The 23,739-nt window shown below is 51.1% G+C and overlaps 1 protein-coding gene across 5 annotated transcripts in view; it reads left to right on the forward strand.

The window, feature by feature from the left end:
- Window positions 1-23,739, forward strand: part of RGS3 (regulator of G protein signaling 3) — a 76,881-nt gene that overhangs the window by 33,467 nt on the left and 19,675 nt on the right. For 4 of the 5 annotated variants that reach the window (XM_081195589.1, XM_081195587.1, XM_081195588.1 and 1 more), the window contains 7 exons: window positions 49-400; window positions 1,458-1,497; window positions 4,878-5,065; window positions 7,743-7,826; window positions 10,213-10,324; window positions 11,473-11,516; window positions 14,558-14,686. In XM_081195589.1, coding sequence (XP_081051715.1) covers window positions 49-400; window positions 1,458-1,497; window positions 4,878-5,065; window positions 7,743-7,826; window positions 10,213-10,324; window positions 11,473-11,516; window positions 14,558-14,686 — 949 coding nt within the window. Of the gene's footprint in view, window positions 1-48; window positions 401-1,457; window positions 1,498-4,877; window positions 5,066-7,742; window positions 7,827-10,212; window positions 10,325-11,472; window positions 11,517-14,557; window positions 14,687-23,474; window positions 23,604-23,739 lie in introns of those variants that run through there. The other variant, XM_081195591.1, reaches the window with a different exon arrangement.

Genomic DNA, 23,739 nt, shown 5'->3' on the forward strand with positions numbered 1-23,739 from the left:
GACACACCAAGAACGAATCTGTGTCAATGCCAATCCTATTTCTTGCAGGAACTGCTCCCGCGAGATCATCGTGCTGGTCTGGCGCATAGTCCCTCGGGTCAGACCTGGCCCAGAAGGTGTCATCCGCCGCTCATCCTGCAAATCAACGTACGACTTGCAGTCACCGCCCAACAAGCGAGAGAAGAACAGTGCATTGCGCTCCCAACACCTCGATCATCGCCAGAGCTGCCACATCGTCTATGGTGGGAACGAGGGCCTGGCGCTCAATGGCTGGGAGCGCTACACAGAGCTTGGGAAGGTCTCCCAGCAGCACACCATGCCCTCCCCTTCCCGAACACCGTCAACGAGTGGGGGCGACAAGAACTACATCATCCTGGCACCGCTCAATCCAGGAGGCCAGGTATGGAAGCAGAGGCTGGCTACTGGTCAGGTGGCTCATCTCACCTCTTCTCTGGTCTGAAATGCTCTACTTGCACACTCTCCTCCCAGAAGAAGTGCAATTGGCCGGTCAGAGTCTCCCAGATTGTCATTGTTTTCATGTGGGATTAAGTCACATCCTGACAAATTTGGAGTTCTGGCAAAACAAACAGCCTTCCTCCCCTTGCGATAAGGAAAATGGTAGGAATGCGTTCTTGGGGGGGTGGGATATAGCATTTGCCTAATACAGGCATGGCCAAACTTGGCCCTCCAGACATTTTGAGACTACAATTCCCATCATCCCTAGCTAACAGGACTAGGGGTCAGGGATGACGGGAACTGTAGTCCCAAAACATCTGAACGGCCAACATTGTCTCCCCACAAACAAATCAGGATGAAACCTCATTAAGCAGGTTGCCTGGAAGGGAACCCTTTCACTGCCAGAAGTGAAAATACAAGGCCTTCATCCGCAGAAGCCGCTCATGAGATTATTAAAACTGGTCCTTCAGGGGACAACAGGCTGTGGGTGGCTGGATGCTCCAGAAGAAGACTGCCTGCATGCAGAGAATTGGAGGTCAGCCTGGAGGTCAGACTGCAGCATAGCTCTTTCCCTGGCACATTTGCTCTCTGTGTAAAAGGAATTCCTTTTATAGCAAAGAGAAGTTCATGTGTTGAGTCCGCCCTGCAGGCTGAAATGCAGTAGTTCAGGTGCTGTCTTTCCAGAGGATGCTGCTGGGCCCTTGGCCCTCCATCCCATCATAGTCCTCTGCTGCTGCTCCCCTCCGATAGCCTTGGTTGGGCCTGAGCTGCCCACCTGAGCATGTTGGCTGTGCACGGACTACCTAGAATAGTTCTTCAAAGGTAGGGACATCTTGTCCCAAACAGTGCTGACCTATATTTCAAAAAGAGAAAGGCTGAGATCTCGAGATGCTACATACTGCATCCAGCATTAGAATTGCAGGGTCTTCCCAAGCCCAACAGTGTCTTCTGAGAGCAGGGAGGAGGAGGTAACCCCGGCTCTCCTGTCTTGTGTCTTCCAGGTGCTGAGGCCCATCTACCCGGAAGGCAAGGCCCCTGGAGGTGAGTGAGTGAGTGAGTGAGAAGGGGGTCTAGCTCCAGTCTTGCCTGTGTCTCAGGTTTTGCTCATTTCTTGCTTTTCTTGAGGTGGCAGAATATTAAGTGAGGCCAGGAGCAGTGAAGGGAAATCTTAGGGAGCCTCTTTTTACTACTTTTTGTGCTTGTTTTATTGTGTTTAGAGCACAGAGCAATGGAGAGGAGTTCTAGAGAAGCTGGGAGCCGCAGCTGGCAGCCTGTTAGCTGGTTGGGCTCCTGGAGTCCCCAGAGGTTTGCCTTCTCGCAAACAGCATCTCATTACTTCTTGGGAGTCATGTGCATCCCAGCCTTCAGCAAAAGAGGTTGCAGGGGCAGGGAGGTGCCCCAATGTTGTTATTGTGGCAGCCCTGAGATCAGAGGGCCTGGCTCCAGGGAGGTCGCCCAGGGAGCTTCATGGCAGAGCAGGGATCCAGAGCCTCCATCCATGTAGTCCATTAAAGCAACTCACTCCTGGGAATGCAGGATGGGGGGCGGTGGAATTGCAAACGGCTGCATGCGAGGAAAGGACCCTGGGCTGGGCCAGGCCAAAGAGTGGGGGCTCTATAGAGGGTTTCTGAGCCAGGAAGTCCCTGCTTCAGATCTCTTGTCACCCACTGACTCACTCCCCCCATGGCCACTTACCCACATCGTCACTACAGAGAGGGTGATAATGCTGACCTGCCTTGCAGGGCTGTTGTAAAAACGGCTGTGCTTTTTTTGCCTGCCACTGTTTGAGACCTGCCAGTTGAGCATTACTGCCCCCTCCTAGAGTCTCAGAGGCCTTTCCCCATCTCTGCAGCAAAGAGTGGCGGCTTCCAAGCCATTGCCAGTGAACATGACTTGGTACAGACCATTGTTTATCTGAGAGCAAACAAGCCCTTTCCAAACGGCTCATGGAATGGTCCAGTTTGTTTACTTTGGAGCGGCCCTATCTGCTTCCCCATCTGCATCCAGGAGTGTTTGGGTTCAGGGGGACAAGGGAGGTCAGGGAGGCTGCTGCGCTGGTGCCAAGGCAGGCTCTTGAATGTTTGCCTTTCCCAGGGCAGCATCAGAGCAGCTACAAGGGGCCTGCTGTGTGTGGAAAGGCAGCTGAGGGCAAGATGCCTTGCCAACCACACTGGCACATTCCCCCAGGTGTGGCCCTGAGCACCCCAAGACTGAAGAGGCTCCACATTGCCCACCCAGCAATGGCAATATCCTTAGCCCAAATCATCACAGTCAACACTTGTAAAAGTGGGAGTGATGAAAGCAGGTGAAGAAAAGGCTTTGGGGGCCACTCTGCTCATGATAAGGCCAGCCTGGGAACAGAGAGGCCCTGGTGGAAACGGTACCAGCTGAGCTGCCGTGTTGTTTTCCAAGTCCTATGTGGCAGGAGCAGCCACGCAGGAACTTTGCCAAAGCGACTGGCCAACAATGAGCCGGATTGACTCACCGTTTCCGCGAGGCTCCGTTTCCTACTGACTCTTGGAAAGCGTCACGCCCTGAGCAGGCACAGGGGACGGATGGAGAGAAATAAACACATAAGAAGCAATTCCTTGATGTTTCCGGGGAGGCCAAGTCAGTTAGATGTGTGGCGCGGGGTGTGCACAAGGTTTAGTCTGGGCACTTTGCTCTCGGAAAGAGTCAGTGGCATCTGCCCTCCCCTCCCCTCTGCCGCCTGCTCCTGCTTGCCCATCAGAGGGGGAGCTGCCCTGTGTTCCTTGCAGGGGCTTCTGTTCTTCTGGCCAGACCTGATAGTGGCTGCAGCCCAAAAAACACTCAGTTCATTATATGCTGCGGAGTGAGCTCCCTTGAGCACCGCGGGGTTTACTTTCGAGTGACCCTGCATCAGGTTGGGCTGTACGCCTTGCAATCCTCTTCCTGCTGTGTTTAAGGTGATTACAAACTGCAGAATGGGGAGAGGATTTTTCTTGTGCTGGTGGACTCCTGCTCACTACTTTCCGCACTGTTTGAGGGTTGGGCTGGGCATGGAGAGTTCTGTGAAGGGACCCCTTGGCCTCTTTTCCTCTTCCAAAACCAAGCTGATGGGGGAGTGAGGACCATGGCAGAGGCCCTGCTCCTTGGCTCTCTCCCATCCCCTGGCAGGGCTGTGTCTTCTTAATGCCTTTCCCCAGACCAGGGGAAGTGAAGAGGCTGGCATGTACTTAGGGGGACTGTGTTTCCTGATGAATCTTGACGGTTGAGTCAGGCTCCTGACAGATGCTGGTAATTGGACAGGAGGCTCATCCACACTTCCACTTGTCCTGTGCCTAGAAAGTACAGGGCTGGGCAGTTTTCCACTTGACCTGGGCTTTCTAGGCACAAAACCGAGCAGTTTCCCCTTTGCCTGCTCTTTTCCCAGGGAAATTCCGCTCTTTAGCACTGAATCAGAGCAGCAGGAGAAAACCCGAATTGCCGTTTGCTCTGACTGAGTGCTAAAGAGCAGGTTTCCTGACTGGGTGGGGTGGGGGAGCAACAGGACAAGAGGAAGTGGGAATAAACCCAGAGTGGTAATGGCCCACTTGGCCGTTCTGATCTGCAGAACTGGCACTGCTACAGGTGCCTCATAATACTCGCTCCACAGTTGGAAGAAATCAGTGTGCAGCACCTACACTTTGGAACTCCCTGCTTATTGACATCATGCAGGGCCTTTGCTGTATGCTTTCTGGTGCTTCCTTAAAACATTTTTGCTTAGACAAGCCTACCCAAAGATCCAGAAATTTTATCTATGTCTTGATCTCTTTTTAGTGCACTATTGGTTTTAATGATCTTTTGAATGTTTTTAATTCTTCATTGATAATTTAATAGTTTTTTTCAAAAACTGTTTTGTGGTTTACTTGGATGCCTTTAATGGAGGATAAGACAAATCCGTGGGGAATAAGTTGCTGGAAACTTCTGGGGGGAGGTAGCTGCTGTTTCGTTCAGGCCCTTTGGCCTGATCCAGCTTCAGGGCTCTTCTTGGGTTCTTACAAGGTTTTTACTTCAGTCAAGCAGCAAAGGTAAAAGGTAAAGGACCCCTAGACGGTTAAGTACACTCAAAGGCACCTATGGGGTTGCGGCACTCATCTCGCTTTCAGGCCGAGGGAGCCGGCGTTTGTCCACAGACAGCTTTATAAGTCATGTGGATAGCATGACTGAACTGCTTCTGGCTCAGTGGAACACCGTGACGGAAGCCAGAGCACACGGAAACGCCGTTTATCTTCTCGCCATAGCGGTCCCTATTTATCTACTTGCACTGGTGTGCTTTCGAACTGCTAGGTTGGCGGTATATAATGTTGTTACACAAATTAATTAGCGTGTTCTAGTACAGCTCTCTGGCAGGGCTGTGACCACAGCAGTCCTGCAGCAGAGGGAACAATAAGCTGCCCCCCTCTCCCCCTTTCCTCCAGGCAATCCATGCAGAAGCGGGTCCCAGGGCAAGAAGTCCCGGCTCATGAAGACGGTGCAGACCATGAAAAGCCAAAGTGGCAGCCGCCCCCAGAACTGCACCCTCGTGAGACCTGGCATCCCACACTCCAGCTACGGCACCTACGTGACGCTGGCCCCCAAAGTGCTGGTCTTCCCCATCTTTGTGCAGGTAAGTCTCAGGGAGGGAGGGGGGGGAGGGAAACCCTTTCTGCTGGATAGGCGCTTCCTCCTGTCCTTGCTGCACTTGCTTCGGTACTACCACCTCAGTAAAGCAGTGCTCTGTGTGCTGCCTCCCACAAAGTGCTATCGGCCAAAGTACTAAAGCCAGGGTGTGGGGTGTGGACAGAGAAGACGGACTTGCATCGTTGTGGGGAGAGAGGTGTAAGGAAGACCCAAGAAGGAGGCTCAGAGCCACGGGCTGCCCAAGCTAGCATCCCTCTTCCGAAAGAGGAAGCTCCCAGCCAGGGCTCAAAGCAACATTGCTTTGTTGTCAATTTGTTTCCTCTTCTCCTTTGAGGCAGCCCTGGGAACATTGTTCTAGGGGGCAACTCTAAATCTAGCAAGTAAGTAAAGGCTTCTCCTCCCCAAGCCACTGCGGCATCACTGCTTCTTCATGTGGAGGCTCTGTCTAGTCACCCTGACTCCTAGCCATCGATAGGGTTGGGGTTAGCCCCAGCCAATATGGCCGCTGGGCAGGGACGATGGGAGTTGTGGTCCGCAGCATCTGCAAGGCACTATCTTGGTGGCCCTTGGGTAAGGGTCTTTGATAATGCGGGAGAACCAGCTTTAAGCAACTGTGGGGGAATAGGGAGGTGGGAGGTTTTTATTTTTAAAAAGCAAACAAATCTGGGGAGCAGTAACTTAAAAGTTGAGTTAGAATGTGGCCAGTGTTCTGGCAGAATCCGAGACCAGGGAGAGGAGTCGGTGGAAGAAGACTGGAAAAGGTTTAAAGACTATTTACAGAAATATTGTAAAATTAATGAATGTTAGAAAAATGTTGGAATGAAGTTATATGGCTTTAGTAGAAATGTTATAAGGAATTAAGTATAAATAGATTAATAGAGCATTAAAGGGAAAAATAAGGTTAGAATGTGTTAAGACAATTATAGGATAGAAAACAGAGGAAGATGGAAAGGAATTGCTGAAACAATTAATAGAAGTGGAATACAAAAAGGGAGGTGTGAGGAGGTCATGGAAATTAGTGAAAGAAAGATAAGATATTGAAATTGGACTGTATTTTAAATGGTTTTTGTTTTGTTTTGTTAGTTGTATGTTAGTGTTTTGCAGTGTGTGTGTTTTTTGTATTGTATTGTTGTATGTTTTTTCTTTTTTTGGTTTTTTGTAGTGTTGTGTTCAATTTGTTGGAAAACTAATAAATATTATTATATATAAAAAAAAATAGAATGTGGCCGGTGTGGACCTGCTATGAGGACATTAAAAAATAAAAAGCCCTGACTGAATGATTCAGAGTGAGCCTTCATGGCTGTGGAGTGGAGCATCCTTTTGTGAGGACCCCTTCCTCTGCCAGAGTCCTGCAGCATTTCCCTAGGAAGGGTCCAAGGGTGCCAGGCTAGGCCAGAATCCTGCTCTCGCAGTGGCCAGCCAGAAGCTCACAAGCAGGGCCTGAGAGCGGCAGCATCTGGAGGTGCCCTGGCCTCTGACCGTGGAGGCAAAACATAGCCAGTGTGGCAAGTGGCCATTGGGAGCCATACCCTCCATGCACTTGTCTTAGCCTCTTGCCTCCCCACCCCCACCCCGAGCCTTGATGTGGCCATAGCTATGGGCAGAAATGGTCCACAATAGAAAGTGTCCTTTCCTACTGCATCACGGTGTGGGACGCTGGTTTGACATCATCTGATAGGAAGTGCCTACAGAGGGTGGTGAATACAGCACAAGATATTATGGGCTGTCCCGTGAATCTACTGGATGAAATAGCAGAAGAACGTTGCCTCAGGCGAGTGAGGAAAATTCTCAGGGATGATTCACACCCTGGCCGGCACTTTCTTGATCTCCTGCCCTCGGGCAGAAGATATAGAAGCATGATTAGTCGCACCAACATGGTAAAGAACGGCTTCTATCCGTGGGCTGCTAGGCTTCTGAATGAAAAGATAACAGCAGGGCAACTGACTTTCGGGTTTGGTGTGTGTGTGTCAGTAAACGAGGGAAATTGAGGCTAAGAGAGCTGAGTGGGGTGTGCTCATGTAATCTCACTGTATACAAGTTGTACAAGTGACAATAAAGTATTTCAATTTCAAATGCCCAGCGTGGCTGCATCTGTGCACCTTGGCAGGGAGGATCTTCCCTGTGCCCAGCCTCACCCTGAGGTGTTCAGGGGCTTTGAGGAGAGGAGCTGGGAGAGAAGAGCGTTGGTGGCCACTGGTGGCTGGCAGCTGTGGGCCTCTCGCCTCTCCTCTCTTGTGCCCTCCACACACTCCTCTCACAGCAAGCATCTCCTGCCTCCCACATGCCTCTTCCATACTCCCCCTGATCGCTTTCAGTCACTGTTGTGGCTGCTGCAGCTCAACAGTGATAACCACACACAGGGGCAGAGTGTGAGAGATCTTTTTATAGTTCCTGTGTGTGATGTAGGTGTTGGGGTTGCAAGGAGCCATCACACACTCATACACAACCCGCCCGCCCACACCAAGCCCTCAAAGGCCTCTTGTTTTCCCTCTGCTGGACTTTTCACCTGCAAGATCCGGTTTGTTATCAGGGGCTTCCCAGCCTCTCTGCAAAGAGGAGGTTGGTGGGGCTCTCAGGGGGCTGGCGTTGTTCTTCACACCCAAGTCCCAGGTGTGCCTCCCTCCTTCTCTTCTTCTTCCTCCTCCTCCTCCTCTTCCTTTCAGCCTCTGGACCTTTGCAATCCAGCCCGGACACTGCTGCTGTCAGAAGAGCTTCTCCTTCACGAGACACGGAACAGACCGACCAAGGTGAGGCTCTGGGCGCTTGTTGGTGCTGGTGAATCGTGTGAGGCGGTGTCTGCTTGCTGATGGCAAAGGAAGCCAAGGCCCCCTCTTGCCTCCTCTTGCTGTCAGCGGGATGCTGGAGCCCACCTCCAGAAACATGAAGATGGGGCAAAGTGGGGAATCTGCCAGGGCAAATGTGCCCCCACTCCTTTGGCAGCAGAAGCACTGAAATGGGGCTTAAGAGGTCTGGCATGGCTTTGGGCTGAAGTGGCCCAAGAAGCGCTGGTTCCCCAAGGCCAGAGCTGGGAGGAGCTTCCTGCTCCTGCCTCACCCTCCTCCCTGGTCCTGCTGCTGTGCTTTGCACCAGCCCAGGGGACATCTCCAGCCATCGCTTCAGCTCCAGGATTCTTTGGTGGGCTCATCAATTTCTGTGTGCTGCTGAGATCATCTTAAGGAGACCGGAAGCAGGAATTTGAGGGGTGGGGTGCAGAGGAATTAGCCACCCAGCAGCAAGCAGTCCAAGCATTGCACATCAGGTCTGTCAAGCGTGAACCCCCTCTCCCCCCCCCCTCCGCCCTTCATATAGGCTTCAACAAATCTGGTTCTGCTGCCTTGTCTGAGATTGCAAAAAAGTCGTTTGTGTGAAGTCTCTGTCAGCCCTTCTTTGGCTGCTGGGGGGTTCCTCAAAGATAGTTGGGCTGTACAGGGCACTTTTTTTGACAAACACTGCTCTGCTCCTGGACATTTTGCAACAGCAGAAGGAGCAGAGGGACATCACTTCTCCTGCCTCCCTGTCCCCATGCCAGGCAAAGCCTTCGCCCACCAAACGTTTGTGGACCAGGCTGCCCCTGGAAGCTTTGCGGGGGAGGTTGCCACCTCTTCTAACCCCCAGCTTGTCTGCCCATCTCTGCTAATGTTAAATGTACTCACATTTATATGCTTTCCCCACCCCACATTAAGAAAGAAAGAAATTCCCCGCATGTAGATAGGCAGTGTGTCAGGGGAATGGAGTCCTTTGTCCTGAGGCACTTGCTTGCTTGCTTGCTTGCTTCCTGCGTGCAGAGAGGGCTTTCCAGTAGGAAGTGGGGAATCCACCCCAACCCCTTGCATCCAAGAGCCATGAGGCCCAGGAGGATGACAGGGGATCCCTCTGGCAGGGATGACAGAATGGGAGAGAATGGCAGCCACCCCTCTCTTCCGAGGAGGAGGCCCTGCTGCGAGTGGAGAGCCGGGGCAGGAAATGGGCCTTTCATGGAAGTGGGTGCGCCTTCTGTGGGGTGTGGTTCTCCCTTTGGGCCACTTGCCTTCTGCCTGCTTTTGCCTCTGGTGCAGGCTGGGGGCTTTAGCTGGTGTCCTCTCTCCCAGAGGGAAATGATGATGGTTTTGGTATTGTTCCTGAATTTGTCTGTGATGTACTGTACGTTGTATGTCCCTAGAGGGAAAACTGGGCTGGTGCTTCTGGCATGATGGCCTTCAGGTGCTTCCAGGGCTTTGCTCAGAAAGTGGGTAAAAGTAAATGAGCTGAAGATGCCACCAAAGGATTCTTTTCTTTAAGAGCGGGGAGAAGATGGCGGGTGGCCGTGGAGGGAGCCATGCCAAAGCCAGTCCTTCCGCGGAATCCTGATTCTGGCTTGAGCCACATCCTGTCTAGACTTGACGGTAGTTCCTGTAGTCACAATCTGCTGAGATCTTGGTCCCGGGTTTCCGCTGCTGTGTGCTACAGGAGGCCCTTGTGCTCTTGGCTCCTTGGCCTGGCACCCTACCATCTCTGATGAGAGAAGGAGAGTCCAGGGGGCTCTTGTGTCGGCAACCTCCTGGCAATGCCATCGGGGCCGTGGGAAGGAGCCTCTGGGATGCTAAGTGGAGGCTGCACGTTCAGGGACAGATAGTTGGAGGCTAAGCCTCAGAAGATCCCCCAAACCTAGCCTGGCATCCTCCTTCCTACGCTGGCCGTCAGACGGATCAATCAGTTGATCAGCTTAACAACTCACACGGGGAGTTTATAGGCAAATGCTCTTCCTAGTTCTATTAGAAGTAATTGCTCTTTGGCCTGTCCATCCACTGTAATGTTGAAGCAAGAACTTAGCAAGAATTTGGTTTATATAAAACAGGGGGCAAGCAAGCTCTTTTATTTTACCAATCTCCTGAGAGTTGCATGCCAGTGGTGGGTGATGCCACACACAAAGGCACACAGCACCCCCTCCTGGCTGTCCTGTGCAGAAGGTGTCCTTGTCCATCCCTGCCCTCAGCTGATCAATCTGATGTTGATCTGCACCCCCACCTGGGAGTTGGGCTCAGCTCAGCCCAGTGTTAGGCCTGGCTTATTCTCCCACCTTTTGCCACTTCCACCAAAGCTGGGTGGCCCTGCGTGCCTCAAGTGACCTCCCTGTCCTCTTCCCTCCTTGGCCAGGTGACTCTCTTCATCTACTCAGACTTGCTGCTCTTCACCAAGGAGGATGAGCCGGGACGGTGCAATGTCCTCCGAAACCCCCTCTACCTGAAGGATGTCAGAGTGCAAGAAGGTGAGTTGTGGCAGCAGGGGGTTAAGAAAGGACACAACACCTGCAGGTGCCAGGGCACCTCTGCTCCTCCAGGAAGTGGGCTGAGAGCAAAGATATGCAGCCCTCTCCTGATTGCTTTACAGAAGGGGTAGGCAACCTAAGGCTCGGGGGCCAGATGCAGCCCAATCACCTTCTCAGCCCGGCCCACGGACAGTCTGGGAATCAGCGTGTTTTTACATGAGTAGAATGTGTCCTTTTATTTAAAATGCATCTCCGGGTTATTTGTGGGGCATAGGAATTATTATTTTTTCAAAATATAGTCTAGCCCACCACATGGTCTGAGGGACGGTGGACCGGCCCACAGCTGAAAAAGGTTGCTGACCCCTGCTTTACAGCAACCGGTGTTCAAAGTATACTGCCTAAGTACATGGAGGCTCCATTTATTTTTATATATTTACGTTTTGCTTTAAATCTTGCCTTCCTTCACGGAACTCAAGGCGGTGTACATGATTTCTCTCCCCCTCCCACCCCAAATATTATTTCAACAAGTTTAGGGTGAGAGATAAGGTAAGGACTGTGTCATCCATTGAGGTTTCACCCAGACCTGTCTCCCAGCAAGCTGCTGTCATGGCCCACAACCATGGACAGACCTCTCCTCTGCCACCCTGTATTCACCCAGCTCTTTCCCTTAAAGCCCCACCCCACCCTGTGATCAAGGGCTGTGGCCACCAATTGCAGGACTGAGTTGAGCGTAGAAGGAATTCCTTTTGTCACTCCGGGACTTAGCACTGACCTGCTAAACCAAGTATTAGGAGGCTGTGTGAATTCTCTCTGCCTGTCATGCCCGGTGCTGGAGCTCATCGTGAACTTCTCCTTTATTCTCTTAGAATGGCAATGGCGCCCACCTGAGAGGTGCCGGAGCCGAGCTCCTGTGAGGAGAGAGCCTGTGATGCTGCCTGAGGCATCTTCTTTGTCTCTGCATATGTGAGAGCTTTGCTTCTGAGGGCTGAGAAACTCTCCATCTCTTTCCTTTTTGCTGAAAGCAAACAAAAGCAGATAGGAAGCGAAACCCAGTTGTTCAGTTGCCAGGAAGGAAAAAGCATTTTGCTTGTGGGAGCCACTTCAGAGTCAAGGGAAAGCTAAATTCTTCTGATCTGCTTCACTTGCAGCTTCTTCAGAGGATTTGAAGTTCTGCATCCTCTACCTGGCCGAGGTGAGCATTGGACAGAGCACAACCACACTGTGTTCTGTAATCGCTTTCCAAATGCTTCCTTTACCTGAAGCGCCTGAAGCACTTCCACCTGTTTGGGGCAGAACTGGCCCTCTAGAAAACCAAGCAGGGGGTGGGGGTGGGGCAGAAGGTGAACTGGCTGGGGAAACTTCTTCCGGGAAAACCTCATTTTACCACTGAATTGAAGCAAGTGTCAATTGGGTTTTCTCTGGATATATGTTTGCACCAATTTAGCTCTGAAAAGTGGGTTTTCCAGGGGGAAACGACAGAGCAAAGGCAAAACCGCTTGGACCCATGCCTGGAAAGCATGGGACAAGCAGGAAAGCATTCGGACCCAGGCTTCCTACACAGGGGGCAAACGGAAGTGTGGATCAGCATTCTCTCTCCCTCGGAAGAAGAGGTAGCCTGTTGTGTCTCTGGATGAGCCTCTGTTTTCGGGTTTCTTTCTTCCGCCAGGAGTCCCTGGAAATGAAGGAGAAGGGAGAAAGTCTAATCACCTTTTAAAGGGGATTTAAAGGGAAACGTAGCCTAATCCACACGTTCCAGAGCAATGGGTGAATGGAAACTCAGCTACCCTTCCCAACTCCCTCTTCTTCCACTTTTGCAATGCCGTTCTCCAGTCAAGGAATGTATACAAACATACATGTGTATAAAAGCAAACATCAGATACAAAAATAAGGGGAATTATTTTGCAAAAGTGTGTCTGTTAGGCAAACTTGCATGTAGAGATATGTGAATGTGGAAAAATTCACACAAAAATGGTGATTAATTTTCAGCAGGACTCCCCACTCCCCTTTTAATGTCAGAAACTGATGTGGAAATGCAGGGAATGATCCTAACACTGGGCAAATGAGACACCGAAATGCTTAAGGGCATGTTCATAGGAAGGGACGGGTGTCACTGTTGCCCTCCTACCCTTTCCTGGGCACCTCCCTCCATTTTAATTCAGAGGGAGAAATGTGAGCCTCACCTGGAATAAATTTGGCAAATGCAAAATCTAAACATGGTTTGTGTGTGTGTGTGTGTGTGTGTGTGTGAGTGAGAGAGAGAGAGAGAGAGAGAGAGAGAGTGTGTTTCAGCCCCAGTGCCAAGTGCTGTCTGTTGGTCACAGAACCTCCTGCCCTCCGGGGTTTGTGTGGAGGGAGAGGGTTGTGTACACCCATGTAGGGAAAAAGCACCGCAGAACCATCTCGCCACCCCATGTGGCTAGCAGTGTTTGCACAGCGTTCCCATCTCCCGCCCAGCCCTGATCGAATTGAGTTGCAAGCCGTTAATCCCATTAGCTGTGGGATTAGGAGATGGGCTCCTGAATTGCTCTTGATGGAGAGCACTTGCAAACGTCTTTTCAGATGCCTCTTGGGGCACATTCTGGTGGTGAGCTGCGCAAATAGTGTATTCATTCGCTGCAACAGCAGCACAGCCAATCCTGCCCCCTGCCCAGCCGGCATTATGCCTAGTTAGCCTGAACTGATTTCCCGTAATTCACCCTCTCCTTCTCTGAGAGACACAAGCGTGGAGAGGGCAGAGCTGGCTGAGCACGCACATGTCCCTTCCACATAGAGGAGGCTCCTCTCTTGCAATCCTTCATGGCGCTGTTTCTGCCTCATGCTCCGCCCGCGTGGCTCTAGAGCGCAGGGGCTTATCCTCTCAGGACTAGGTGCTGTTCTGTCTGTCAGGTAAGCTTTGGTCTGGATTTAAAGACTAATGCTATGGGTTAGGCTAAAAAGAAGTCTGTGTTGCTGCACACAGAGCTGTAACTTTGTTGAGTTGGCAGCAGCAGCAGCAGCAACAACAACAACATCTGTGTCTCATGCCACAGAGAGAACCTTGCGATGCCCCTCTGGGCATTCTGCTCCTGCGGGAGGGCAGGGAGGTGCGCTCTGAGCAGTCTGCCCTCCATGGTGAGGCTTGGGCCAATTCAGACAGCCCTCCATGCTGGGCATGTTGTGGCTGCAGAAAGTCAGAAGCGATCCCAGTTTTGAAAAAGCAAGGATGGGAGGGGGGAGGGGGCAAAGCCAGGCCATGGTCTTCCTGCTAAATGACCCTTGATTCCTCCTGCTGCCACCCTTGTGGCAAGTGTTCTGGCGCCCCATAGGGCTCCTTTTAAACTTCCTGTGCAGCTGCTGCAAGTCAGAGGAGCAAAGGCGTTCAAGGCAAAGGAGACACCTGGGTGCTGCAGAATACTTTTGGGACTTGTCAGGATGTGGGGTCCCTAAATAAATGAGTGAACTACTTGTCACTGCAACATTCTGCCCATCAAGAGCTTGCACATCCTGCTAAAAGGGTAGCAAGACAAAGTGTCGGTAAAGCATACAGGCACAACCCCCCCCCCAACCATGATACGATTAAACTGTGCCCGCCTGGCGACAGGCTGCCGTGGCGCTTTGTCTCAGCAGCCCCTGTGGCGCTGAGGGCAACCTTGTAAGTGGATGATAAATCCCTGCCAGTCAGTTTCCTAGCCAAGGAGCCTTTTAGCTGAAAGACGGGTGGCAGCAGTGACGTCTGCCTTGCCGTCGAGGGGAAAGGGGGCTGTAAAACAGGAAGAAAGCTCTGTGGGTGGGTCCGTCCCTGTGGAGGGTCGCTTGACAGCCTGGCCCATCGTGATTGTTCAGCAAGGTAACCCGTGAGCAGAGTGAGAAGTCGGCCTGGTTCACCAGACTTCCATCTCCCTTTCCTGCCGGGGCAGCCCAGACAGGAGCAACTCGAGAGCCTCAGCAAGGTCTTCAGCCTTGGATTTTAGCAAGTCTCCCGTGGGAGGGGAGCTGCACTGCTGGGGGGCAGCCCTTGGGCGTGCCTCTTCTCTTGCTGCCTCTGTTGCCAGAGCCCAGCACAGGGACCTCCTCGGACGGAGGCATGAGCAGTCTCTGTGTCTCTCAGGTGTGCTGGGCTTAAGCCGCCATGAGGGCTCCTTTGCTCGGAGGGCCCACGATGCGGATGTTGCCTTCGGAGAAGGAGGCCGGCTTATGGGCCCAGGGCTTGGCTCCAGGGTCTGGCTAAGGGCAGATGTCCTTCTGTGTCCCTAGAAGCTGGAGTGCGTGCTCAGCTTGGAGGCTCACTCCCAGGAGCAGAAGAAGAGAGTCTGCTGGTGCCTGGCCGACAGCATCTCCAAGCAGCAGCCCACGACCCCCACAGCTCCTCCAGCCGAGAGCAAGGTAAGCAGCCGGGGAGGGGGTGTGGTGTGCTGAGAGGGTCCCGCATCACTACCACCACCTACCCTTCCAAATTTTGAAACCCCTACCCCCTCAAAAGAAACCTGAAGTTCAGTCAACCAGCAGATCAGTCAACTAAAGGCATAGATCAATTTGCAGTACTGTTGTAGGAAAAAATTGGGATTGGCTGTGTTTTTTATAACAGTACATAGGAAGCTGCCTTTATGGTGAGTCAGACCACCTTGCTCAGTACTGTCCACTCTGACTGGCAGCAGCTCTCCGGGGTTTCAGGTCGGAGCCTCTCCTAACCCTGTCTGGAGGCGCCTGGAGTAAGTGAGGGGAAATCTTAACTGATGCACAGCAGGTTAGTTAAGGGCAGGGGTAGGCAACCTAAGGCCAGGGGGCCGGATGCGGCCCAGTTGCCATCTCAATCCGGCCCATGGACAGTCCGGGAATCAGCATGTTTTTACATGAGTAGAATGTGTGCTTTTATTTAAAATGCATCTCTGGGTTATTTGTGGGGCCTGCCTGGTGTTTTTGTTGTTTTTGTTTAGTCGTTTAGTCGTGTCTGACTTTTCGTGACCCCATGGACCAGAGCACGCCAGGCACTCCTGTCTTCCACTGCCTCCCACAGAATGTGTGCTTTTATTTAAAATGCATCTCTCAGTTATTTGTGGGGCATAGGAATTTGTTCATTATTTTTTTCAAAGTATAGTCCGTCCCACCACACAGTCTGAGAGACGGTGGACCAGCCCACGGCTGAAAAAGGTTGCTGACCCCTGGTTAAGGGGATCTTGGATAGCAAAAGGAAATGTTGTGATGGCTGCTCAGTGACTGTGTCTTCCTTCCTTGCTTGCTAATGGCCTGCAATGACTAACTGTTGCCTTCTCAGCTCCTGCTAATCATTAGAGAACTGTTTTCCCCAAAGGCCCCTGGTGGGTGGTAGCTTCTCCTAATGGAGGTGCAACCCAACACCAAGGGTGGACGGAGGCCGCAGTTCTGCCAGTAGATGCAGAAGTCAGTGCAGTTTTGGGGGAAGCCCACCAGCTGTGCATGAGGGCAGCTGCCCTCTTCCCCGTTTGCCCTGCCAGTTGCTGGCATTCAAAGCTGGACTGCCTTTGGACCTGGAAGTTCCTTATATCTGACAGGACCAAGAACTCTAGGTTGCCCTCTCCTCCACAGAAGCATCAGAAGCCAAAAGAAAGGCACAGTCTTGCTGCTGCTGCTGCTGCTGCTGCTAGAAGGGCAGGGCAGGGGGGGATTTTCTTCCCACGGGGATTGTAAGTTTTGTCTGGGTACAGAGGAATAGACTGCAGTCCCTGCAGGGACTCAAAGAGTAGTTGGGGGTTGATAACGAAAACCAACCCCCACCCACCCACCTGCTTCTGAAAGCCTGTCCCTCCCCTCTCCCCAGACCCTACATCCTGCAGTGCATCTTGGGAATCGAGCAGCTTCTGCCCTGCTATCTCCTTGTTTCCTGGACCACTTTACCGTCTTTGGGGAAAACCACACCTCCCTGTTTCAGAGGAGGCTGCTTCTTATTTTTCTTTGGCAGACCTCCCATGCTTTTCATGCTTACTGCTCCTGCAGAAATTCAACAGACAAAGCACATTCTGCACAGAAATGAGCAAGGTCTCACCTGTTGATTTCCCTCCTACTGTGCCACTGTTGAAGGCATGGGAATCCTGCCAGGGGAGAAGGGATGGCATCCAAGTTCCTTCCTCTGCAGCCTGTTTCCTGGTTGCAGCAGGTGCTCAGCTGGGCTGCCAAGAGAAGGCTGCCCTCTGGGCAGGGAGGGGCTGATGTCCACTGCAACCCCTGGCTGGGCAACCTGAGGGCTTTGCTTCCTCAAGCCAAGCCTGCCCTGAAAGCCTTGCTTTTGTTTCCAGGGAGGGAGGGAGGGAAGGAGGGAGCAAGCAAGCAAGCAGTGCCTGCCTCTGGGCAGCCAAGATCAATTGGGCATCTGGCGCTATGAGCATAATTTGAATTGGCTGCTTTCTGGCAAAGGTCCTGACGAATGCTTAATCCAATGACGAAGTGATTTAGGGAGGACAATGAAATCTTGTGTGAGTGTCCCTAGCTCACTCCCAGCCAAGGAGAGATGCTCCCCACAGAAAGGAGAGGCAGAGCAGCCAGCGGGAGGGCCTCTGCCTCCTTTCGTGGCTCTAGCCCACCTGCGAGGTAGGCACCTGGCGCCTGGTCAGCAGCGCCAAACCCCTTTGCCTCTCTGCCCACCTCAGAGGGAGTGAGGAGAGGCCACGTGGCAGCCTCGGAGGCAACGGCGGTGCTTCTGCCCTGCTTTCTGCCCACTCCAAGAAGGGCCTGGGTGATCTCTGGTGGGTATTCTGGCTTTTAGCAATGAGGGTGAACTGTGCCTGAGCAGGGCTGGCACAGCTGCTGGGCGAGTATGAAGAGCATATGTTGCTCCAGGCCATGGGAGAACGAGGCTTCCTTTCTCTCTGGCTGCTTCTAACCTTCATGCAAGTTTCAGTTGCTCCTCTCCAGTGCTTTAATATGAATGTGTTCGATTGCAGTTTTTTGACAGCTGTTTGTGTGCTGCCTTGAGATTTTTCATTTGGGACGAGAGATTTTGAAATGTTGCGAGTAACCACTTTCCATCCCCAGTGAAGCTTCCTTCTAGGGTGGTTAGGAAGGGCGGACGTAATTTGCAATGAATGGCCAAGAGGGCAAATCTGGTCTGTGTTACTGGGGGTGAGTGCAGAATCCACAGTGTTTAGGTGTGTGCACACGCAGGTGTGGTTGTTTTGGACCAGTTCGTGCTGAGCTGAGAGTGTGATCTCAAGGACTGGGAGTGGAAAGGGGAGGGCTTAGCCTAGTCCCTCCTGTTAAATTACAAGAGTCTGCAAATTATTTCTGTGGTGTTACTTTTTCAAAAAAAAACCAAACAGCAGGACTCGGAAGAAAAACTGTAATGTTGCCCACGTTTCTGCACTGGCTCTGCTGTTGTGCTTTAACAGCAGCCCAACAGGTAGAAAATAAACATTTGCCACTGTTTTATCTCCCTGCTGAGAAATTTTTTTTATTGTGCTGTCCGAGGCAACAGGGGCAAGGCGGTTTGAGCATATAACGTCAATCCTGGCCCGACTGCATTGCCGGCCAATTAGTTTCCAGGTCCAATTCAAAGTGCTGGTTTTGACATATAAAGCCTTAACTGGCTTAGGATCACAATACCTCAAGGACTGTCTCTCTCCAATTATGGCTGTTTTGCAGAGTAAGTGCAGGTGCTTCGATTGTGAGGGCCTGTATCCTTTGAAGCTTCCTTAAATTGTGTGAAGAGGTGAGCAAAGGATGCTTTGATTTTCACCAGTGAAATTCAGGTTATGTGGAATAGGTGGCTGTGAGCAGCCTTGGCTTTGTCTGCTGAGTGTTATGCAATGGAAAAACATTAGAGGTTCCGAACATCCCATCCGTTGCTCACCACAGAAGTCACTTCTGCTCCCATTCCAGTCCCTTAACGCACCTTGCATATTTTTTGTTACAAAAACAATGGCCGTGATGCAGAAGGGACAGATGAGGTCGCAGAAAAACAGAGCGTCCCACAGCCTGCTGCCAGTTGCCCAGCTTAGACTTCAGCTCCCCAGCCCCTGCGGAGGGTGTTGTTGGTTGTGCACTTGCATTTGTGGTGGCATCTGTGGTTCTTCCCCCTCCTCATTTAATGTCCCCCAACAACACTGTGAGGTAGAGTAGGCTGAGAGGTGGTGGCTGGCCCCCAGGCTCACCCAATGAGCTTCATGACCAAGTGGGGGAGATTTGAACCCTGGTCTCTCCCAGGTCCTGGCCCAACACTTGAACCACTTCACCACACTGGTTCCCAGTTTTAACAAGGCAGCGCAAGAGGCGGAGAAATGCCTGGGACTAGAAAAGAGGGGGCTGTCCTTGTGAAAGGTGAACACCTTGAAGGGTATGGAAATCTCCCTCCTAAGGCCTCTGCCATTTCCCATGTGGAATCAGAGTTGCATCATCATCCTCATTGGCCTCAATTGCGCTCACTGGAAAGATGTGGATGTTGAGATTTCCATTCCATCTTAATGTCAACATGTCGACAGTGACATCTTGTGTTGCCGTGGGCATGTTCGAGGGGAAAGCCATCCAGGGGAAAACTGCACCCCCTGCAGCAGCAGCAGGAGGAGGAGGAGGAGGAGAAGAAAGGTGTTTACATGCCAGAGTCCTCCTTCCCCAAAGACCCAAAGGCCACTGGCTCCCGGTGAGCCACTGAGGCGTGTTGGAACCTGACCAGCTCTGTTTGCTTCCGCAGCCGGAGCCTTGTTTATTTGCTTTTGAGCCTCTCGTAATGATAGGTGAGTCCATGGTGCAATTAAGCACTTCAGCTGGCACAGAGGAGCCAAGAGCTGGGTGGACAGGAAGGGCTGATGTCTGAGCCGAGGGATGCTGCTGCTGCTGCTGGGTAAACATCTTGAGGGGAAGAAGGCTCCCCACCAGCTCTCTGGCTGTGAAAGAGGGGCTGCCCAGCTCTGAGAGCAGCTGTGGAACTGCTCTAGATGTTAAATAAGTAGAGACTGTGGATGTATTCCTCTCTCTATGTGTATAAGTGTAAAAGCGGTGCTTCCTGGCCTATCCTATCTTTGCCATCACTCCCTAGGAAGCTGGGGAACTCTCCTTCCTTAGAGATTGTTAAGCAGAAGTTGGATGGACACCTGTCATGGATGCTGATGGCATTGGCAGGAGGTTGCCAACCCCAGAGCCGCCCTGGACCCTTCCAACTCTATGGTTTTATGATCAGGACCAAAACGGCCCACAGAACCACGAGATAGTTGGTAGGGATGGGAGGGACACCCTCCCACATGCGCACCCCCTTGCACAATTCAGGTTCATCAGTGGATGGGTGGGGGGATGTACTTGCTGACCGACACAGAACACATTTTTCAGCCTTCGTTTGTTTATAATTTCTAAACATGGAGGTTGCTGCTAGTTTAAATGGCTTTGGGGGTTGGGGAAAGAATTGGGCAATCCGTGGAAGAATTGTTGTGTTCCTAAGGTTGTTTGAGTTCTTGTGAGATGTGAAAAGGAAGACAACTGTGCAGCCCTTGGCAAAACATCCTTGGACATGTCCAGACGTCTCTCCCTTGCCCCTCGCTGAACCCCCCCGTCCCCCCTCCTCCTCAGTATTTCATCACCTTCTCTGTCAAATTCAATGAGCAGGGATGGATTAATTGGCGTGATTAAACAGACAGTGGCTTAACCTCCATTTGAAAAGCAGAGCCCCTGTTAATTGGACCTGATCTTCAGGAAGATTCATGCTTTCAACTAGCCCACTAATTCCTGCCCCGCCTGTCCGTGGGGAGGAGAGTGGGGGCCCCCTGGTTCAATGATGACACAAAGCAGCCACAGACCAGCCCATAGCCCAGAATTGGCCACTGTTGGACTCAGGAGAGATGGTGGAGAGATCTGATTGTGTTTCAGTAGGGAGATGCCTGATTCACCTTTCTCAAACCAACATAAAATTGCAGTTCCCACAAATAGTAAGATGCAGTTCTCCAGCCAAACAATATATACAGAATTGCATTGTGTTGGGGGGTATAGTTTGCAAAAAATGTTTATATTAAAAATGTGTGTTTGTTAATGGGAAATTTCCATTAAAATGCTGGTGGATTTTTACAGTATTTTTTTTAAAAGCGAATTGCTGCAGAAATGTGGGAAATATTGGCAAAATGAAGAACATTATTATTTAGTTGCTTTTTTGAAAGGATGAACTCAAAGCAAATTACAGAAACAAACTTTAATACAAGCATAAAAACCAAGCTTAACACTCACAATAATATACAGAAAAGAGCAGATCCAGCTCAGGCCCATTGACAGGCTCTGCCACCTGCACCCTTGGGAGCCAATCCTTCCTCCTCTAATCTTGCTGCTTATGTTAGGTTGTTGGGCTACTGGGCATCAGTCGAACTCTTGCGGAACTACAAAAAAAATCCCAATATGCCTTATATTCCACTCTTGTGTACTTCATTTCTTAAAGGCGCCAATACTTTTGCAGCAGTAGCAGCAGGTTAATGCTGGGCTCTCAGGACTTTGCTGGAAGTGAAGGGAATGGCAGAGAATTTCAGTGTGGGGTTAGAACATCAGGTGCCAGGGCAGACGGTGCCTCAAAGTCACTGTGGGGAGCTCCCAGCTCCCATCAGAGTTCCTCCTCCTCCTCCATTTCCTTATTATCCATTTGACTTTCAAAGGTGTTTTCCCTGTTTTCCCTACAATTCAAGTGGAAAGGATAGTGCATTTAGTTGTATGTCTTGGGGAAAAGAAGCTCCCATCTCTCTGAGCAAATAGGCTTCTAATGTGTGTGTATAAGAAGACACTAAATCAGAAAGGAATTACTTTCACTTGCTCTTCAAAACATTAGCTGTAAAACATTGATTCTCCGGATCCTTATTTGAGAATCGTTTTCAAGTATACCTATATGCTAATCTGAGGTAGTCACAGTAAAAACGGGAGCAAGGTGGTCTTTAATCTGCATTAATTCAGCTAGCCCACTTTTGCCAGAATTTTTCAGACTAGGTTTGGAAGTGCCAAAACTGCTGCATGCCCATGTGTGGCATACTGTCTATGCAGCCTTAAAACCACAAATCCCATGGTGCAGTGCAAGTGCATGTGCAAAAACTGTGGCACCCCTCATCTCTAAGTAGGGGACAGAGCAGCATGGAGAGTGGTATTGATGGCGTCTTCTGTGGATCTATTTGCTCTGTATGCAAACTGGTAGTTGTCAAAAGTTGATGGAAGACAGGAAATAATGTGACGGCGCACCAGGTTTTGAGGATGGCGAATCCGAGGAAGGCGGCTGGACCTGATGGCATCACTGGAAAGGTGTTGAAGGGCTGTGCGGATCAGCTGGCGAGGGTCTTTACTAAGATATTCAATAAGTCCTTACACCAGTCTATTGTCCCACCCTGCCTGAAGTCGTCAACTATTGTCCCTCTGCCTAAAAAATCCACAATCAGTAGTTTGAATGACTATAGACCAGTTGCACTGACTCCAATCATCATGAAGTGTTTTGAGAAACTGGTGCGCCGTCACATTATTTCCTGTCTTCCATCAACTTTTGACAACTACCAGTTTGCATACAGAGCAAATAGATCCACAGAAGACGCCATCAATACCACTCTCCATGCTGCTCTGTCCCATCTGGAGCAGCCGGGGAGTTATGTGAGGCTGCTGTTTGTGGATTTTAGCTCTGCTTTTAACACTATCCTCCCCCATAGACTGGTGTCCAAGCTAGAGGCGATTGGACTCTCCAACTCCACCTGTCTCTGGGTTTTGGATTTTTTGTCAGAACGTTCTCAGAGGGTTAAAGTAGGGTCACACATGTCCACAGCCCTTAGCCTTAACACCGGCTCACCACAGGGTTGTGTGTTGAGTCCCCTGCTCTACACTCTCTATACGTATGACTGTACAGCCATCTATTCCAGCAACAAAATCATCAAGTTTGCTGATGACACTACGGTGGTGGGGCTCATTTCAGGAGGGGATGAGTCCGCCTATCGGGACGAGGTGGAGCGGCTCTGTGTTTGGTGTGGAGAGAACAATCTGGCTCTTAATACGGCTAAGACCAAGGAATTGGTGGTGGATTACAGGGGAAAAAAGGCGGACATTCAGCCCTTGTATATCAACGGGGAACGGGTGGAGAGGGTGGCGGAATTCAGGTTTTTGGGAGTAGCTATCGATCAGGGCATGACTTGGAGCGCACATACCACCGCTCTGGTGAAGAAGGCCCAGCAGAGAATTTATTTCCTCAGACTTTTAAAGAAGAACAATCTGAGTGAGAGACTGCTGGTGTGCTTCTACCGAGGCTCCATAGAGAGCATTCTTACATACTGTATTTGTGCTTGGTTCTCCGGTTGTACAGCTAGGGAGAGGAAGGTGCTCCAGAAGGTCATAACCACAGCCCAAAGGATTATTGGTCATCCTCTCCCATCTTTGGAAGAACTGTACGGTTCCCGTTGTCTTAGGAAAGCAAATAACATCCTGCATGATTCATCTCACCCGGGACACGGTCTGTTTGCACTACTGCCTTCTGGCAGGAGATATAGAAACATCAAGTCAAAGACAAATAGACTGAAAAACAGTTTCTATCCAAGAGCTGTGGCCTTTTTGAATGCTGTAACTCGATAGTGTGACCTGGGAGTTTGATGGGTGTGGTGTGGGTGTGGCTGGAATGTGGTTTATTTGGTTGTTGTTGTTGTTTTGCTTTTGATGTTTTAAGGGATGGCATCCAATTTCGTTGCACTTTGTACAATGTTGCACTTGTGTAATGACAATAAAGAATCTATTCTATTCTATTCTATTCTTTAACTGGAGGCAGCATTGAAAAAGGCAGTGTAAATGGAACCAGCTGCTGCTCAAATGGGAGGCAGATTTTCCATGGGAATCTGCTGCTGTTTATCTTCATGACTGTATATGCTGCAGTGCTGTCATATAAATGATTATCGGACTATCAGTTAGAACTTCATGGCTACTGGATTCAGGAGTGGGTCTTAGACACACACACACACACACACACACACACACACACACACACACGTGTGTTTCCGTCTGCCCTGATTGGGAGAGGCAGGGAGTCTTTTCCCTGTTGATAGTGAAGGTCACTTTCCGCCCCCCTCCTTATTGTCAGGTACAAGAAGCTCCCGGGAGCCCCAGAAGAGCCAGAAATAGACCGACAGGCTCTGAGGATCACTATCTGGGGAGCCGCAGCTCCTGCTTCTCCATTAATAACCGTAGAAGGCTTGGCCGGCTGCACGGAGGTCTCCGTGCCAGAGCCTGGCCTGGGGTGAGACTGCTGGGTGCCACCAAAGGTGCTGCTGTCATTGTGGTTCCTTGCGGGGAGGGGAGGGTGACCTGTAAGAGCGGCAGGCTGGAGAAGAGGGGTCCTGCCTGGGCCACAAAGTGGGTAAGTGCTTCTGATATATAAGGTCAAGGAACCCAGGAGCTGAGGGCTCATTCAGGCAGGGGGCAGGGCGGCCCTTGCCCCATTGCTGCCTGGCAAGTAAACATTAGCTGGTAGCTGAATGCCCCTCTTCTTGGGG

Source organism: Podarcis bocagei (genome assembly GCF_964188305.1).
Source record: "Podarcis bocagei genome assembly, chromosome: 1".
Lineage (NCBI taxonomy): Eukaryota > Metazoa > Chordata > Lepidosauria > Squamata > Lacertidae > Podarcis > Podarcis bocagei.